Genomic DNA, 19,657 nt, shown 5'->3' on the forward strand with positions numbered 1-19,657 from the left:
AGAGAGATGGAGAGAGACGGAGGGAGAGAGTGGGTACATATAAACATATGGGTCCTTGAGTAAAAAGTGCCTGCATAGCAACGCATATAAGAGAGAGGGAGGGGAAGGCGTTTTCAAACAGACTCTGCGACAGCCACACAGCTTGTCTTGAATCGCCCTGCTGTTCAAACGCATTCCCACAAAATGTGAGTCTCGGTGGCAGCAATGTCAGAGTCCTGCTTTGTGTGGGTGTTTAAATTGCGTCTAATATGGAGGCATGTGGCACATACATGATAGGTGGCCATTGCATGAGCACTGTGAAGTAGTAATGCTGCCTTCTAGAGGCCTAACTCGCCCTGAGAATAATTCATGATGTGTCGTATAAACTTGGACGTAAAGGAAGGGAAACAAGAGCAAAAGCCAGCTGAGGAGGTCAAAAGGTTAAAACATTCTGAATCTTCTCTCTTCCCTACTGTGCAAACCTCTCAGCAGTTCTCATGATCTTACCACATAATCCTATCCGCTGGGCAAGCATGGTATGTAGAAATACACCCACCCTTAATCAGCATCTCTCACAAAGAGGAAATACAGCATAAGATCCCTGAGTCTAATTGAGACCCAGTGGGTTTGCCACGTTTGCCCAAATGAAATTCTGTTGGCAGTCATTTACATTTCTCCATCGGTTGAGCTTGACAGACACGACTAAAGAGAAACATACAAATCATCTCCTCATCAGCTGTGTGTGAATGTGCGTATGCTTTAAGGAGTGACACTGCACTACTCTCCTTCAGTTACTATTACATATTCAGTGTTTCCTGTATAGTCGCTGCCTCGCTGCTGCTACGTTATCAGCGTCAGTGCAGAAATTTCACACCATCATTAAAATCAGTGAGTGAGTTTGACACACTGAGACTGTTGTCATGCATCTGGTGAGAATAATAAGTTCACCTGAAACTGAATATGTTCACATGTGCTATTTATAGATTCAGGTAAATTGATATGTGATCACAGACTTCATCTTAAAAAATGTCTTTTATCTCAAAACATGAACTATGTACAAGGTCATAGTGAGTATTCAATAGAAGCTTAAGGACCCACTGTGGCTATACTGTTGAGAAAAAGTGAAATTGCTTAAAATCAATGTGAAAAACTCATGAATAATCATATCAATGTAATATAATGACACTAAGGTTGTATTTCGTTGTAACTTCAACAGCTGCTAAAAAGAATATTGTAGGGAAACACTGATGTTCAGAAGAAGATGGCAAAACAAACCCCCGAGAATGGTGGCGAAGAACGAACAGTATTTTTAGAAAGAGGCACTCAGCCTCTCTTTCACCCCTATGCTTGGTTTGATTCTCTAATCAATTGATCAAACAGCAGCACTCAAGATGATGGAAGGCGGTGCTGATGAGTACACTCAATTTTATCCTGCCATCATGAGGAAGCACGTCCGCAATTAAGATGGACAGATGGCAGAAAGAGAAGGGGATAGAGATGTGGAGACAAAAGAGGAAGCAATGACAGGAGGCGCTAAAACTGCTGGGTTTCTCGTGAGGCTCTCGGTCTCCGGGGAATCTGTGAAGGCCTCGCAGACACACGTGTTTTATCACTGAGCCTCATTACCGGTGACATCTTCACTGAGGGACAAGAATGCAAAATGTCACAACACTTCAATTGTTGCCACGAATTGGCTCCTACACGAGCAGCGTCGCGTCGGACGACTTGTTTCTGTTCTATTTTTAAACGGCGTGTTGAGCCTTTGTTTTGCCACTGTACGTTAAATTGCATTTCAAGTTCAGATACGTTCATGCACGGCGTCGTTCTTGCCGCCTTAACAAGCACAAGTGATCAGTGGATGACAAGTACACAATGTGCACCGACTTGTGCGCGCAGACACGCACATGGTGGATGAATTCCTGCTTGTGATGACCGATAAAATGCATTTTCATCATCATGGCGACATGAACGTGTCCAATAAACGGCTCACAAAAGACTGTCTGAAATGTGATGCAATTGAAACGCTCATTTTCTGTAGACATGCCATGCAGAGTTTTCCAGCTGCAGCGTCTGAGCCAAATGAAAGAGGGGTTTTGGTTTCCGTTATGATCAGGCTGCAGCCTCACACACACACACACACACACATTGTGGACAGCACAGAAGTGGTGATGTAGACCAGAGAATTGAATCTTTTACTCAAGTTGACAGCAACTACACGTGTAGCACTGTTAAATGTAATCAAAACCTTTTGTGAGTAAAAAGCCAGTAAGAGTCCTCCATCACAGAACCCATTCAGCGAGCTCCAAACACAGAGAAAAGCAATATTTTCTGCTGCTCACATCCACCGCAGCGTGTTTTACACAACCACAGGGCAACTGTTAAGCTTGTTAAGTTGAGGTTCACCAGTTTTTTTTAAGCAGTAAAAACACAATCAGATTTGACTGGTGATTCCAAACCTGCACTTTTATATCTCAGTGGCCACAGAAAGTGAAGTTATGGAGAGTCTTGTTTGTAGGGACTTACAACTACGGGGCGAGTGTGTGCATGCAAGAGAGAGCGTGTCACAGAGCGGGGAAGAAGGTGAGCTAGTGAACCTGACCTATTGCACACAGTGTCTCAGTGAACTAATGCTTACAGGGCACTGCTGCCTCACTTTTCGACCTGACCATAACCTGTGATATTCTCTCGTGACCTTAACCCAAACCTGCCCGACCTCTGTAATCCGTGGGTTACAGGTCGACCGGTGCATCGCCAACAGAACAGACAGAGATGTTTACACACTCCTTCCTAAATGTTTTTGACAAGATTATCCAGCAATTAAATGAAAGTTGCATTTATTTTTGATGAATTTGAAACTGCACACCACGTCTAAGAAATAGGGCTGATCAATAAACCATCATTCATCCTCGTGGTATCGAGAGTTTGACATCCAGATAAACATTCCTGTACAATATTGCCCACATCTGACATCATGCAGCCTGTTGACAAGTGGATTTCCAATTGGCTGATTGAATAGACTGTGGGATCCAATTTGTAAAGGTCTTCTCGTTTCTCCGCTGTCATCGTCACTCACTCACTCTTTGCCCCCCCCCCCCTCTTTGTCATCCTCAGTTCATCTGTTCACCTTTGTTTTGTGTCGTCTCTGTCTGAGAGAGAGCAAAGGCGGAAAAGTCTCGCTAACGAATGGTCTGCAAAAAGCTGCACAAAGGGCTGTTTTTGTCTCACTCTTCTGAGCCTGTAATAACCCCCCTTTTTGTGTGTGTGTGTGTGTGTGCGCTCTCTATTTGCAGGAGGGGAAAGCAGACGGGAACATCGATCAATGTGAGTACACTTACTGTGTTCAAAACAAACAGCATTTTTCAAAATATGCCATGTTGTATTCCATGACAAAATCTTTTTTTTGTCCTTCTACTTCTTCTACTGTTATTCTGGCATGCACTTTGGTTTTTCTGATTTGCTTGGAAATGCTGCTGGAAAGTCATTCAGATCTAAATGGCTTCCACAAAATGGACCATGCAGCCTCTTATGGGGTGAAGGGGGGGGCTCTGATAATGATATGACTGTAGCAATCTGAAAAATCCCACTTGTTACTGCATCACATCCATTGCTCTGCTGTCCTCGGGGGAAGTCTTTGAGAACATTTCAGATTTCCATTTTGAAAGCATTTCAGTTGTCAGTGCCAAGAGATAATCTACCAAGCAGTTGTAGGACACAGACGTAAGCCTGTGTATTCAGCTGCACATGACATTTCGCACTAGATGTGTATAACTTAAAGTGGGAGTCATTTCATTAATGATGCAAACTCAACTCCACTGCATCCTGCCATCCTCCCTTAACTTGACAGATAAAAAATAGAGGCACCTACCATCACTCATTCCAAGTGACAACTTGTCTGTAAGTTGAAAAATATATTTGTCACTAGAATAATTATTCAGCTGTCAACCGTCTTCAGTCCCCTGTCAGAAATTATGACAGGGACCCTCAGTAAGAGCGTGGTGATGTTTGTTTGGCTTGTTTTACAGTGATTGCTCCGACAGCTGATGCCTTATAAATAAGAGCAGATTATTCTTAACTGTGAACCTCCGGATAACAGTGTGTGTGTGTGTCCACACGGTGTTAAAGCTGTGTTCTTCACTCACCCGTCTTGTTCATATCTGACAGATGCGCCTCTATTTTAATCAATCCAGCTGTCTGCACACACAACATGTCATGTACACAGACTGTAGCTCTATTGATTGCATTGGGATGTGGTGATGTACGATTCCATACTGTACCTACACACACTCACAGGCCTCTGTTGTTGTTGTTGTTGCTCTGCTGCTAACACAACATCTTCCATGTGGAGCCGGTGGCTTTTAACACCGAACCACTGACCCAACTGATCTGCTCTGCCATCTGAGCTGCAGCTGCAACAAGCAGATTTAGGTTAGCAGTGCCGACACTACGCTGAGTTCATCTAAAATTTTGATACCACAGCTCTGCCAAGTAGGGGTGTTGAAGTATTAACTTAGAACCTTAGTGTTTGAATAATGTTTAAATGTTTTACTCTCAAGTGTAGTTTATTTTAATGTTTCGATATAAATGTGCTGATTGATACTGTATTGAGCTCTGACGACATAAAGATACACAGGTGCTGGTGTTTTTATGGCCTTTTCCTCTCTTACTAGTGCAACGTGTGCATCAATTCTCACTACAAAAGAAACCGAGTTCTTGTTCAGGATTGAATGTAATTATGAACAGATTCTGCTCTTGGTTGATAAAGGTTCAGGTTGTGGCTGAGGAGTTGGTCTCAATGAGTTACTCCTGGCAGCCAATTATGTCTGTATCCTTTGATTTTTTTCACATTTGGTTTCTTTTGCATTTAGGGATTCAGTTGTTTTACACCAGTTTTAGTGTCTGGCTTCATTGCTATAAAAGGTGTTTGTAATGCTGCTGTATTGCTGGCACTCATGACAGCTAAGCATTCACATGTTTTTTGGTTTGTTTTTTTTCTTCTGGGCCTTGCTGTTCTGTGTGTTTTTCTGTATTTTAGTCCATGGCGGGGAGGCTGAGCGGTTTGTGTGCAAGTTAGTGTAACAACTATCTTTCCAGGGCTGACTGCTTCCGATTTGACAAGTGACTTCCTCTGAAAGCATCAGGTCCATTATGATGTGTTGTCTTCACATCCAGAGAAAAGCACTGTTCCTATTGCACCTGATCATGACCCAGATGATTTCTTTTGTTCATGTGTATTATTCAACATCCACATCCACTGAAGCATATTGGCCTTTTTAGTTGATTTCTTTTTAACACCATTACATATGTAGTTTGTGATAATTGCTTTTTCTAGCTGCATCCTTTTCTGGGAGGTGATTCTGTGATAGGCACTTTTATTTACACTTTCCACCCATTTATCTATGTATAATACACTATATATACAGTATATAGCTATATAAATGGCAACTTAACTTAATACAGCAGCACATAAAGACATTTTGTCAGAAAACTGATTTGGTATTCAGTCACAGGAAGTTGATGGGAACACCAGAAGGGGGGAAACAAAGGGGCTGAAGGTCATGGCATCATATTTACATAAACTGGGCCCCTGTCATTTTAATAATATTTGTCTCAGGAGCCTAAAGTCCAAAGGACAAAGTGATTTTTGCACTGGATTTGTGCACAATGACTTTTCTGTCCTTCTAGGTTTCCCCCTGTGAATGTGAAGGTCTGTTGACATGTGGAAACTGCTGTACAACCATTCATAATAATGAGCATTGAATACCAATAATCAGGGTTTTGCTGCCTCTGGAGCCTTTTGATTGTTGTCAGATAAACAGAAAGGGAAGAAAACACATTACCATCTTCATCTTTCCCCAAACACCACACTGGGTATTCAAACCAGCAACTTTGCAGGTCTTTTTCTTCTGTTAGGACACTGTTGTCGTCTTCATCTGGTTCACCAGATCACTTCCTGTTTACTGATGTGAGTCTGTTGTTGCAGTGAGTCGTTACAACAGACAAGGTGATAATAGGACATGATTGTGGCTGACAGTCACTTACTGTATAAGTGTGTTTGATTGTGTTAATGACGCGTTCGTCGATTGTGTTCGATGTCAGCAGGAAAAAATAGGCTATGTTTTTTTTTTTTGCAATAGTATGACTTTCAAGTCAGGCAGAAATACATGAAAGAATCCTGCAACACTTGGAGTGAGGAATTGACTGGGCTATAATACAATTCATGATTAATAAATAAATAAATAGCTTGGTTGCCTAGCTTTCCCATGTTTTCTGCTTTGACACAATAGTCTACGTAAACAGATACAGTATGTATAGGCTTCCATGTCTGTTGGTGTGAGCTGTGAGTCTATATTGTTATGTGCATCTGCAGTGCAGTGTTGATATCAGCTACCTGTGCTGAGTATATCAGCCTATGGCTTAGTCTTATTGTCATTTTTTTTTGCTTTGCTGAGCACTTTTATAATACACTGGCCTTAAGATATGAGAAATTATTAACTTTAAATGACTGGTGGCACCTGCCTGCCTCATGCCTCCTGTGTCGTAGCTGCAGCTGCAGGTTTAAATGTGTTTTAGATTTCAGGTTAATGTTAATTCCTGTATATGGTGCAGACACCAGTGAAATGACATTTGCTACTTGTGCTGCTTTAATAATTGATGTTTCCTACCAGAGATAACAATGATGGAGAGGTAAAGTGAGGGAAGGCTGCAGTGAACATCTCCAGCTGATAGGCCGGTGCCTGTTATATGACTGCCCTGTCATCTGAGGACAGCTGCTTTTAATATTGCGAGCTTTTTTTTCCCCCTCTCAGTTTGTGCTGATTTCTCTCTTGAGACTAATTATCCACTGCCTGTTTGTATGCTAAACTAGATCCTCTGTCAAAATCAGGCAATTGCATTTCATTTTCTTGTTTTGCTCCCCCTTCTTTTACTTGGATGGCGATCAGTGAAGCTCTTTGGGGTTGTCTGTTTTCACTGCTATTGGCTCGTGGCTTCTCCCACTTTGAATTTTTTTTTTTTATTACCTTATCGTATCCTTCTCTTCCTGTATAATGTCTTTATATTTACTTAACCTATTCTCCTTCCATATTTTTTTCATTCTGCATTTTCACTCTTTTTCACTCGTCTTCTCCCTCTTTGGCAAACCCTTTACTGTGCCGACATATACAAAGAGACGATGACATTAATCAAATTGGCCCAGTTTTACCTCTGGAGCGCAGATGCTGCTTGTGAAAACTGCTTCACTACAAACATGGCCCATGAAGGTTTTAAGCTGGCGCCGACTGAAATTCTCAGAAAATGACATGTCATCGGTTGGTGAAACAAGCCAACACTGGTCAGACTGTCACACTGTGTAAAAACATACAGTCTTTTTCATTGAGTGTTCTTGTTTTCACAGTGTGTTATTGTTGTCAGTGGGATCCATATGGAAAAAATTGAATATTGCCCATTTATCTTCCCAGGGAATAGCGATTAATTTGGCCTTGAGTGCTTAATTTATGAACCTTTGCGGAAGCCTAATCAGAGTTTGTTACCATCGCAAATTAAACAATGAGAAGAGGCAAAGTAAGTTAAGCATTCCTGTGGTTCATTTAGATTGTAATTGGGTGAGAATTAGATGGGACAAGGTTGACAGAGAGACTCTCTAATAAGCAGCAAATGACTGGGGAGGAAGCTGGGAGGAGAAAAAAAATGGCAGAGAAGAGAAGAGAGAGAGTGGAGGAAGCCCCCGGGAGATAGGGAGGGAGAGGGAGGGAGTGGGGAGGGATGACAGCGAGATATGACAGCTTGAAAGTCGTCTCGTCATTTCCTGGTGCAGTTACTCAATCAAATAAGATGCTTATTGTGCCTGTTGTTTAGTCTGCTCTGACATGTGCTCATACAGTAAATACATAATTGCTGATAGAAATATTTTGTAACATGGTAATACTCAATGAGATGATGGAGCCAGTGTGTGAAAGACGGAGAGAAAGTCACTGACAGGGTGTGTTTAAATTTTTATGCACAGAGTTCCTATATCGTCACTGACCACCAGTCACCAACCTTTGACTGTGTGACTGCACCACTGACTAACAGCCTGCTGATGCCTGCACAGTCACTCTACTTACCGCTAGCTAAGTCGTCACACACTAGAAGAGGTGGCAGAGGTAACATGGAGGTGACAGTGCATAGAAAGAAAGTGGTAAAAGTAGGGACTGGATCAAAACAGAGAGAGAGAGAGAGAGAGAAAAACACTCACGACTTGCAGATATTTTTTCTTTCGCTTCTTAGTTGAAGCTTCTTCTTTTCTACCTGTGTGCGTGTGCTTGTGTGTGTGTGTTCCTATGTTGATCTGATGTTCAAGAATGAATGGCTGGCAATTGGAAAACGTTGGTCTTCATCTTGATTGGCTGATCGGTGTAAAATAAAACAGAGTTACAGACACACAGAGGCTTTTTGAAGAAGAACTTGCGATTTATTATTCTTATAAGGCCAGAGTAAACTGTGGAGGAAACATTCAAAACAAACATAATCAGACAAATAAAACACTATCACTGAATCACTACACATCAGTAAATCACCTCAAAGCCATAACAACAAAGCTGAAGTGCAGCTTCTACCCACAGGCTGCGAGGCTTATGAACCCAGTGCCTTAAAGGGATAGTTCAGTTTTTTTCAAGTGGGGTTGCATGAGGTAAAAATGGCCACAGCAGAACACAGCTCTCTAGTCTCGCCAAGTTAACCACACCAGAACATCGTGCTGGACAGAGATACAGGAGATAAACAGCTGTTATGGATCCAAACTAACAGTGTTTTTTCATGAAGTCCCATCTCAGAATAATACACCAGTTTAAGTGTTCACTATATACAATTTTTTTTTTTAATGGTGCTGGTCGGAAAAAAAAGCAATTTCACTCACTCTGTATTTGTCTGAGCAGGCAGGTTGTGCGATGTGCCGTATCACTTTGCCTCTTCCACACACCGCTAATGCCTGCAATCCACTGAGGTCACTGAGATTTCTTGCTGGACATGGTGCCAGTCCAAAATGGACGTCTGTCCACTGCTCTTTACACTTTACACTATCCTGTATGCTGCTGGAGCTGAGGAAAGTATTCAATTTCTTCATGTTTTAATAACATGAACTGAACTGAGCTACACTGAACTGAATGTCCAGTTTCATGAAGCTAACAAAGGCGAACCCTCCCTCCTTCGGGAGCTCTGCCTCGCAAATTCATCAGCGCCCATTACCGTGGCACTTTCACAGCATCTTTTATGCTGTGGAAGTGAATACTCTTTGTCATAGCAAAGTAAAATTCATAATATGAAACATCTAACAAATGACACAACCGCAGCTCCACGAACACAGTTAAATAAGAACAACTTCAATCTCTCTTTCTCTCTCTGAGCTTCTTAATCAGTTCTTCTATATATAGACCTTTGTGCTTATGCCAGTTCTCTATTGTGTATTCACACTTCATACACAGTTGTGAATCACAACCAGCTTCATATGTAAGACGCTGTGATTTGTAGATTATTCTACCAGAGACATCCTGCATAATTACAATGTGCAAAAAGAATAAATTTTCACCGCTGAAAGTTGTAAGTCACTATCTCGGTCACATCGTAAATCTCTGTGAAATGTGATTTCATTAAACTGTAGCGCAATAAAGATTACCAAGTGAAGAGTTCATTGAGCCGTTGAGGACTTAATCAAAATAGTAAAATGAAACAGGCTTTGCTAAAATCAGACCCACCTTTATAGACATCATTACAAAATTAGAATGTCTTCAGGTAAAGTTATGATTTGCAACATAAATCTAACAATTTTCACATCGTCATGAACCTTAATTTGATCAGGCTGGGAGTTGTGGCTCATTTCCCCATTTAAAAAAAAAATCTAATTCACATGCAGCCAAAGTTTCATGGTACTGTATGATGATTTTTTTTTTTTTTTTGGCCAAAAAAAGTCTGAAAGTCAAAGACAAAGGGGGATTGTAGCAGCAGCAGCAGTGTAAGCTTCATGTTGAGTGTGCCTAGAGACACTGCTGAAGGGCTTAAGGAGGGCACACGGTCTCTCCAGGGACTGAGAGGGACTGACAGTGGCACTCTGCATAACACTTCATGTGCCTGGGCCAAGCTGCACCAGTGGGCCTGCTTGAACACACATGCTTACACACACTCACACACACACACACACACACACACACACACACACACATGGTGGAGTGCAGATAAAGAGAGCACAAACAGACAGAGGTTAGATGCAGCGAGACACCCTGTCTAAGAATCAGCAGACAAAGGTAGACGTTTATTACGGGGGCTTAGAACGTCCTCACAGCTTCCTTTTGATCTGTAATGAGCTTGAGATAATCATTACACTGCTTTTCTGTTGGCCACAGGAAAGCAGCTAATGTGACAGCTATTTGCATACAGCGAAAGAGAGAGAACATGATCCACAGGTTCACCAAACAACTCTGACCTGCTTTTTTTCTTCTTCACACTTTCCAATCTTTAAACTGTGGTGATATATTTACAGCTTTTCAAACTTAATTAGAGTTGGATGTGGAGTGTATTTACCCTGGGATCCTGTGCATTTGGCTGTACTCTCCGTGGCAGCAGCTTCTTCAATTGAAATCTTAATCACATATTAACAGAAACACAAGTCATAACAAGTTTAATTAATATAATCATTCTTAAGACTTTGAAATGTCAGAAAATATGATAAATTCAAACTGTGCAGAACCAAGCTAATGCATCTTCAGTTGTTTGTTTTGATACGTTCCCTGGTGTTAGGACTACAAATCCCAGTCAGATGATGAGTTTGTCACCCGAGTTCTCTCTAAAAGTCAAACAGTTGCTGTATTTATCCGTTTCCAGTCATTAGCCATAACAATTATCCTTGGGGCTGACATTCGGCCATTCGAACTAACCTCCATGTGTTTGTTGGAGGAAACAGGAAACCGCCAACAGTCTTCCACTGCACTACTGTACTGTACATCATCTATTTATAATTGGTTTAATTACCTACAGTACTGTATAATTCTGCTTATGCTTATGTATCACTCACTGGAGGTCAACACCTTGGATAATACCAGATTCAGCTGTGTGAATGCAAGCATCACTGTGAACCCTTCAGATCCAGTCTTTACTTTCATCCTCCTGATTTTTACTGCCGTACCCATCAACAGCACACGGCTTTATGAGCTGAGAACAAAAATGATTGCTTTTGAATTCAGATTATATGCCTCTGCGCTCAGCTCTTTCTTTCCCTGTCGCTCCTTCTCTCTGCCCTTTTCCCCACCTCCAGCACACATACACACATATATACACAGACACTGGTGTGAACACGCACCGCACACATATATATGTATATATACATATAAACCTGCTGGAGTTTGATGATAAGTTATTGTGATTTGGATTTCAACCAGCAAGGTCTCCGGTAGCACTTTGCAGAGGACAAGGTGTATTTGCATACCCCCAGGGAGGTGGAAATATTAATAAGCCGCTGTCAGGTCACATTTCTATGACTGAGTAAACACATTCACTCTTAAATACTTTCCTACGACTCAGATGTCATCAGTGTCCTGATACTGTTTTATCAGTGACTGAAAACGTATCTGTGAGAGTTGTTTTTGATTTGTATAATGTTTAATTGGATTCCTTTGCTGCTCCTGTGGTTCAGACCTTTCACCATTATGGGGAAAATGACAAACGTTGTCAGGTTTTATTCTCACGTTAGGACACTGTGTCTAATTTTCACAATTAACAGCTGTTTACCTGCCAGTCCTGCCAAGTGCTTCCATCGTTGTGGTGTTTACAGTACAAATGGTTATGATGTGCTCTTCTGAGCAGTGCTGCTTTTCCAGACTTGGCACTGTTGTGACTCAGTGTTGGGAGGAGCGGAGTGGGGATGGCTGGTTACTATGCTAATTTCACTGGAAGAAAATAATTGATAGAAACAGAATCAAAGCTAGAGGCTGTTTGGGTGTTGGACACCGCCCTCGGTGAGTAACAGAGTAAAGTTAGATCCCACATTTGCAGCATTTCTTTCTAAGCTAGTAAGTAAACTGTTAATGCTAATGCTGATGTTGGAGTTTTAGCAAAATTTACTAATGCTCCTTTCAGGTGTCAGAAAAAAACTTCCTGCAGTTTGCTACCATAATAGGCAAGAAGAAGAAACGGTCCTATAGTCTCGAATTGGATCAGAGACGGATAACAATTATAAGAGATACAAAGGTGTTCACCCACGATGGATTAGTCTCACAAACACAAGTACCCAATTTGCACTTGCATAAAGTGATAAAGAGGCTGTTTACTCGTGAATTTGTTTTTAAGTGGGGTTGTTACTAATGCTTTATGATTTCAATAAATCCTTCAGAGAAAATAAGAAACATGGAGCCCTTTACTCCTCGGCTGTATTGCTGTCTGAACGGTGAATGAACCCAAACTATAAACGGCTCCAGAAAGAGCTGCAGATCACTGAGGCCACTGAGTAGCTGACTGGAAAACTAGCAGGCAACAGGTCATCAGAGGAGACAATTTATAACAGCTGGAAAATAAATGAAAGATTGATTGATGCTCAGGGGAAGGACAAGTAGAACTACAAATAAACTGTTGAGCACATTCTGATGGTGCTTGATTAGGTACTGAATACGGCTGTGTTGATTGAAGTCTATCTCCATTTGAATGATCAGATATTGGTAAATACAATCCTGACATTATTAATCTTAATGTCTATTGATCATAGTGTGCAATTTACCACGAGTACAGCTGTGACCTCATGGCTTCATTGCAGGACCAGCCAAACCAAACAGAAGATGTATGAATGCAGCTTAGATTAAAAGTATCAAGGCAGTGAAGGGCTGCACGAAGCAAAGGCAAGATGTGCAAGAAGAAGAAGAAAAGGAATAGAAATATTTTTAGATGCATGGGGTTAGAGGTGTAAATTACAGTGCTGGTTCACTCAGAATCTAAATCAGACTAAGAAGTACCTGGGTGGTGCACACATGTATCTGTTGGTGTGAATATGAATACATGATAATAATAAAATCTCTAACTTAGTGACAGAAAGTTAAATCCACCCCCCAGCATCCACCCAGTGTAGTCGACCCCCCACTTAATCAGATTCAAAGTTTCAGATTTAAGGCTCTCTGCAGTCATGACATTGCAGCAGTGATGATAATTTCACAGCCACAGGCTGCTGCTGCTGCAAAATGCATGTCGGGGAAACACTGAGCAGAGATCTCCAGGTGTTGAATGACATGGTAACTCCATCTACTGAGGAAGATATAGTTGAATCACTGAGTATGTGGACCTTGTAATTTTGTCAAACTGCCATTCCCAAGGTCAAAAATGAACCCTGAAGCTCGGTGTCTAAGCGAGCTGCAAATGCTCGTCAACCACCTTTGCAGCCGCCAGTGAGGAGGTATTTGATACTTAAGACTCTGGGTGGAGTGTCACTTAAAAGTACCCCCTGCCACAGTATTTATCTGTGCAAGATTGTTATTACCCCTTAGTCTTCGGTATTATCCAGAGAGAGGGTCAGAACAAGACAGAACAAAAAAGCAATGTGCAGCAGAAATCGCTGCCTGTGCAACAAATATGGAGGATGTTTTGGTCATTTACTGGTGCATCACTGTGCCCTTTAGGCCCCATCTGTGAGCTGTATTCTCATATTGTCCTTTTTCAGCAGTTTTAAAGAGGTAGTATTCGTATATTAGAAATAGATGATTTGTCAGTTTGGTAAAAAGACCTTCAAATGATGAAAATTGAATTTGAAATGCTCAAGGCAGAAAGCTTGGGCACAGATAAAATAAAGGAGATAATATTAAAAAAAAAGAGTGAGTCAGGGAGGAACCGAGACGGCGGTCACACCGGTGCACCTTGGCAGGATAAAGTGAGATGAAAATGAATCAAATGAGCTTGAATAGAATTTAAAAAAGGTTTTAATATGGCATTTGTATTTCCCACATAATTTCCTAAATATGACAAGCAATTACCATTGTCTGGGCTTTGGCAGCCTGAGTGAGCGGGCTCTGCCAGGATTCTGCCTTTGAGGGTGTGCTTTTAGAATTCAATATGCAATTTGAGATTCCTCTGAAGCTCTTTGTCCACATCCACTCCTTTTTTGTCAGCGACAAGACAGCACATAAAAGCACCGCGGCTACTGTGACAGACATTGTGATCTCAACAAACTACTGTATACCCATACCCCACGGAGAACCATCTCCAGAAGTGTTATAGCACATATATATATATAAATACATATACAAGAATCTATTTTTAAAAGAAATTGTTATGATCCCAGAGGCCTTTTGAAAACGCATGAAGATTAATGAGAATCCTATCAGGGATGTAATTTAAAAAACAAGTCAGTGAGGGGGTGGCACCCCTGGCCAGGCAGGTGGGGTTGCTTGTTCTCAGAAATATTTGCCACTTTCTTTGGAATTAAATCACTGAATAATTTATTATGCAACAAATTTAAATGTAAAATGGCTCGGGCAGACAGTTTCCAAGGGAGGAAGAAATACAGCAGCGGCAATAATAGCAAATGTAACAAGCAGAGATTTTTTTTTTCTTTTCTCTGAGTGAGCCTAGGATTTTTATGCTGGTGTACATAAAGGTGACTAGAATCATGCATATGCAATGTGATACAGTCATTGGGTCTGATTGGAGTGGAGGTCAAATGTCTTAGGTCAGTTATGGTATATTTGCCAGGATCTCTAGGTTAATTATGATGTTGGATAGTTAAATCACCCCCTATAATTAAAACTCCCACCCTGCCAGGCTGGAGAGGTGGAAGCTCTTGTGGCCTGAGTTCTCCTGCTTTACTAAAACACATTATTACGCAGATGATTCATACTCTCGTAGCTCAGGTTCTCAGTTGAAGTCTGGTTGGAGAGTCATGTGCACCTGTTATGTAATTACCAAGCAGTTTCCTAGATTCCTAAACAGTCTGTTAAAATGCAACAGACTCAAAGGTCGACTTTTTCACTAAATTTTAGTGTTTCCAATATTTCCGCATCATTTTTGTATCCGATCTGTGCAGTCCATCTGCCACCTCCATCACTGCCTGGAGGTTTTACTGTGTTTGTTGTCAAACCAAGCCAGCTGTACTCTGGTTTGAATGTGGGTTACATTTAAACCAGTTCTTTGACAGCCACAACAGACAGCGATGGTAGAAAAACCGTTGCCAGTTTCATCAGACGTTTTAGTTTGGCTCCTTGCCCTCTTCTTTCACTGCCTGCTATCATATCTATTTTTTACGACCATCCTTCTGACAGAGGTTTGCTGTAATGCATCACCACTCTGTCAGCCCTGAGGGATTATTAATCTCCTTCAATTTCCCTTGTTTTGTTTAGCTGTGCACTTTTTTTGACATGGTACACAGATGGGCTGTGAGATTAACAATGCAACAGGGTAGTCGCTTTATTTTGAAAGTTTCTATGCACTTTCGGATGATGTGTTTTTCCCCATTTGTAGAACGACGCCTCAGGAAAGCTGTCAATGAACATCTACCTACAGGATGTTCCTGTTAACATGTTTTTGAACATTAATGCTGTGAAATCTTCCCCCGTGCTCCTCCTGCACCTCCATCATAAATCTGTTGCTGTTTCCCCTTCCTTCTTTTGATTTCTGCTTACGCTGCATCCAGGAAGTGTTTGCTAAAGATGTTGATGGTTGATAGAGGCCTGTGTTCTGAGAGGAAATTTATTGTGATTGCAGGCAACACAAATGCATTTGGTGCTTTCAGTGGTCACACCACATGGCAGTCCTACAAAACACAAAACAAAAACAATAGAAACGTTTTTTAAAAAACAAAACAATGTACTGTACAAGCAGCGATAACAGCCCTTAACATCACAGTGTACCATTAACACGTGTTGATGGCACTTGAGTTAATGTAAAGAGTGGATGCTGGGGTGGGGTGGGGAAATGCATTGTGTCTCATAACAACACTGAAATTAACCCTTAAAAGGCAAAAGGCAGGAAGTGTATGTGTTCATTTACTGCAGTGTGGGGCCAGTTTGACAGAATTAGACTGCTGAGAGGAGTGTGTAACCTTCTTTAATACACACACTAAAAACCTAAAAACAAAATATGGGAGAGAAATATACATTTCAGGTCTTAACAAGCAAAGCCAACTTGTTTTAGTACACATTTCTGTGTCATTTCTGTATCAGTATTCAGACTTGCAGACTGCAGGCTCATTCATCTTCCAGCTATAACGCGTGTTGGTGTTTTTGTGTGTGTGAGTGTTTACATTTGGTCTCATTAGCAGCAGGTTGCCTATTGGTCCATTTTTCATGTGTTTATGCTGTGCTGTGACTGTGTGACAGAGTGAGAGGCCTGCTCTCTCTCACTCTCTCTCTGTGTCAGAGGACATAGAGCCTTTCTGTTGACACTGGGCTCAGCAGTTAAAGTGCATCAGAGTGTGTTTGTGTGCAGGACAGAGTCTCTGGTCTCTGACAGTGTTTGTGTGTGTGAGTGCTGTTAAAGCTGAAGTGGGTCCAGACTTTGGTCTTGAAAGAAATACACACTTCTTAGATCTCACCTGTCCACACATCGACCATATTGCTCATGAGTTTTTTCTTTTTCACTGCAATTTTACACCTTCATCTGAAAAGTGCCACCGCGTGAAGTAGTGACTCTTTTACATCAAATTAGCACAGGAATCTGTATACGTAGATATTTGTGCATTGAAAATGTATCACAAGGGGAATTAGTACAATATATTACTGAATGGATATTTGTTCCACTGAATGTTAACGAGCAAAGTCATTTTACCGGTAAAGTATTTCTTCTTCATTACAGTTTTTCTCAATTGCTAAAACACTAAACCCTGTTGTCTGAACCAAATTCTCAGTTGCCTGAACCCACTGATTGAATCAGTCACTCTTTTGGCAAAACCATCAGCACTTTTCACCTGTTTAGACACATCTTACCAACACATTTTCATTGTGATGCACCTGTGCTGCAAAATGCTGAGCACAGGTGGCAAAAGTCAAACACAAGTAAAGCACAAGTTTCACCGGTTGAACACAACAACTCAAAATTGATAACACTTGTGTCCAATGATGTGAGGGCACATATACTGTAAGCCAGTTCAGGATGAAGTCCTGTGGCCTGACCCAGTACAGAGAAATTACGCTGTGGCTGAGTTGTGCACTTCTCATTTCTATATTTTTGTACTTTATTTTTACGTAGGCTTACTGTATACAAGTGCTAAATGCACAAGATTTCTGTTTTTCTTTGTACTGTAAGTGCTACGTGTAAATGCACAAGATTTCTGGTTTTTGTACTCCTTTTTTTTTTACTATGTACAAGTGCTAAATGCACAGGTTTTTTGTTTTGCAAGAGGAGAAGATGAGAGGCGACAGGGTGAAGAAAGAAAGGATGAGGGAGGGAGGGAGGGATGAACTGGGCAGAAAAAAAGAAGGAAGGAAAAGGGGATGAAATGGATGTGGAGAGGTAAGGAGGAGGGTGAAAGAAAGGGAAGGAGAGAAGTGCTACAGTGTAAATGCACAGGTTTTTTGTTTTGCAACATGCATTTAGCCTACAGTGAAGGATAAACATTTATTTCTACAGCTTCATGTGCTGAGCATTGTGTTTTCTATTTTTCTATGTAGTGTTTAGTGGCTGCTCAGTAGTGTTTTTAATTTTGATTGACTCGGGGCACGATTTGGCAACAAAGTTCAGTTTTGGGCACAGATTGAACTGTTTTGAGGTGAAAGTTTGGTTTTGCAAGAAGAGTCTGAGGTTTTGTGAATGTAGCTTGAAAATTGGGGTTTGTGTTCACAGTTTAGAGAAAATGAGAGAAGCTTTCGAGAAATGTGTCTTAGCAATCGAGAAAAACTGTAACACCGTCTAATTGGTCATAGATATTAGAGAGACTGGATGAATTTGTTGAGGGCAATATAGTAATCATCAGAAAACTGACATATAGTTCACATACACTGAATATGTGAAAAACTACATATAAAATGATCTAAAGTGATGTGTTTTTAATTGCTTGGACTGATTAATTTGGAAAATACGATTTGAGAAATTGTTTGTTTTATCAGTGTTTAATTGTTTTTTTTGACCCGTGATATTTTGAAGGTTGCCAATATTTTCTCTACGTAAAAAACATAAAAACTGATATTAAAAAAAGACACAGTACAATAGACATTTATCAACACACATCACTGCCTCAAAACAGATTACAGTACAAAGCTCAATTGCCCATGGAAGTAACCTAATTAAGAGGCAATATCTGAACATTTAAGAATTAAGAGAATACATTCTGAAGACTAAATGTGTCATGCTGAATTGAAGTTATACCAACTTGAGCGTAAGACCAATATAAGACCACTTGCAATCTGTTGAACAATAACAATCTGGCTTCAGCAATTGGATTTGATCTCTCCCTTAGAGCTTGTGTAATGTGTAAAAATAATCCTCAAACTTCTTTCACAACTAATGACAAAGAGGAGATGAAGAGGTGATTTCAACGAAGAATAGAATCTATCTCGCATCTCAAATGCTCTCTCAGGGGATAGATACAGTCTCCAGTCATACTCTGGAATTGCATTTCATATTCAAACACAAATGGAGCAATTTGTGCAAATAGCATGCGTAATAGTGGGGCAGACTCCCAGGTGTGTGAGCGACGGCCGGGGCCCTGGAGGAGAGGTTCTTCACCCTAAACGCATCAGCAACGAAACCTTAGGTCTACGGAAATAGAGCAGTGAATGAGTTAGTGTGTCATTGGTTAAGGACATCACTGAGAAGCAAGAGAGGGTGAGAGGGAGGGAGAGAGAGAAGGAGAGAAATTTGTAATGAAATTGCTACTTGCCATACTAAGCAGGAGCAGCGAGTACAGAGCCGGCTGTGGCTAGCATGGTTATTTTGACATGTTGGAATGAGCTGTCTCGCAGCGAGCTAAGTGATAATTCACCTGTCAATCTGTGGGGGAGGCAATGATAACACGTTTCCCACATGATGGATAGAGGGCAGGGATCAAAGTTATCAAGCCAACTTTGCTCTCTGATAAGACTAATTAAAGAAAAATTAACGTCAAAGTTTAAGTTCTGCTAGCTGGAATACAATCTTAAAGGTCAGCCACATGATTTCCTCTGTATTTAAACTGCAGAAAGTTTTACATTTTCTTCATAACAGTAAAGACAAAAGTATATACTGTAAAGCTTAAATCTCAAGACTTTTCAGGTTCATTAAAGGTAGAATATTGAATCCTCTCCTTTCAATACTACAGCATGTTAACACTGTGTTTTACTGGGTTTAGACCAAGTCATTCAGCGGTGAAAGCAAAAGATTTTATTCTTCAAACTATAAAAGACATGGCTGCTGTAGAAATGTTGGATATTTTATAAATAAGGATGTAAAATTCTCCAAGTTTCCAGTTCTGTTCATATCTCAGATGTGCTCAGAGAGTCTGCAATCACAGGGTTATTATTATCTACTTTGAGTGAATGCAGACATGATCACTTGATCATAGGTGTCATGTAGGTGTTCCATCGCTCCAGTCTTCCATCGCTGTGAAACGAGATAATGGACTATTATTGCACTTCTACTTGTAAAATGTGTTATTCTTTTACCAGGTCAAAACCCAGTCTCCATTCACATAATCCTTCCACAGGAGTTGGCTGATTGAACTATATAGAATTTACTTTTTACACCCTAAAAATGCCAGTAATCATGA

At 40.8% G+C, this 19,657-nt stretch overlaps 1 protein-coding gene across 4 annotated transcripts in view; it reads left to right on the forward strand.

Moving 5' to 3' along the window:
• Positions 1–19,657, forward strand: part of fstl4 (follistatin-like 4) — a 332,552-nt gene that overhangs the window by 149,617 nt on the left and 163,278 nt on the right. For all 4 annotated transcript variants that reach the window (XM_085797187.1, XM_085797188.1, XM_085797189.1 and 1 more), the window contains exon 3: positions 3,270–3,300. In XM_085797187.1, the coding sequence (XP_085653313.1) occupies positions 3,270–3,300 (31 nt within the window). The remainder of the gene's footprint in view (positions 1–3,269; positions 3,301–19,657) is intronic.

The sequence above is a fragment of the Trachurus japonicus genome, chromosome 14, assembly GCF_045865225.1.
Source record: "Trachurus japonicus isolate A0001 chromosome 14, Traja_1.0".
Lineage (NCBI taxonomy): Eukaryota > Metazoa > Chordata > Actinopteri > Carangiformes > Carangidae > Trachurus > Trachurus japonicus.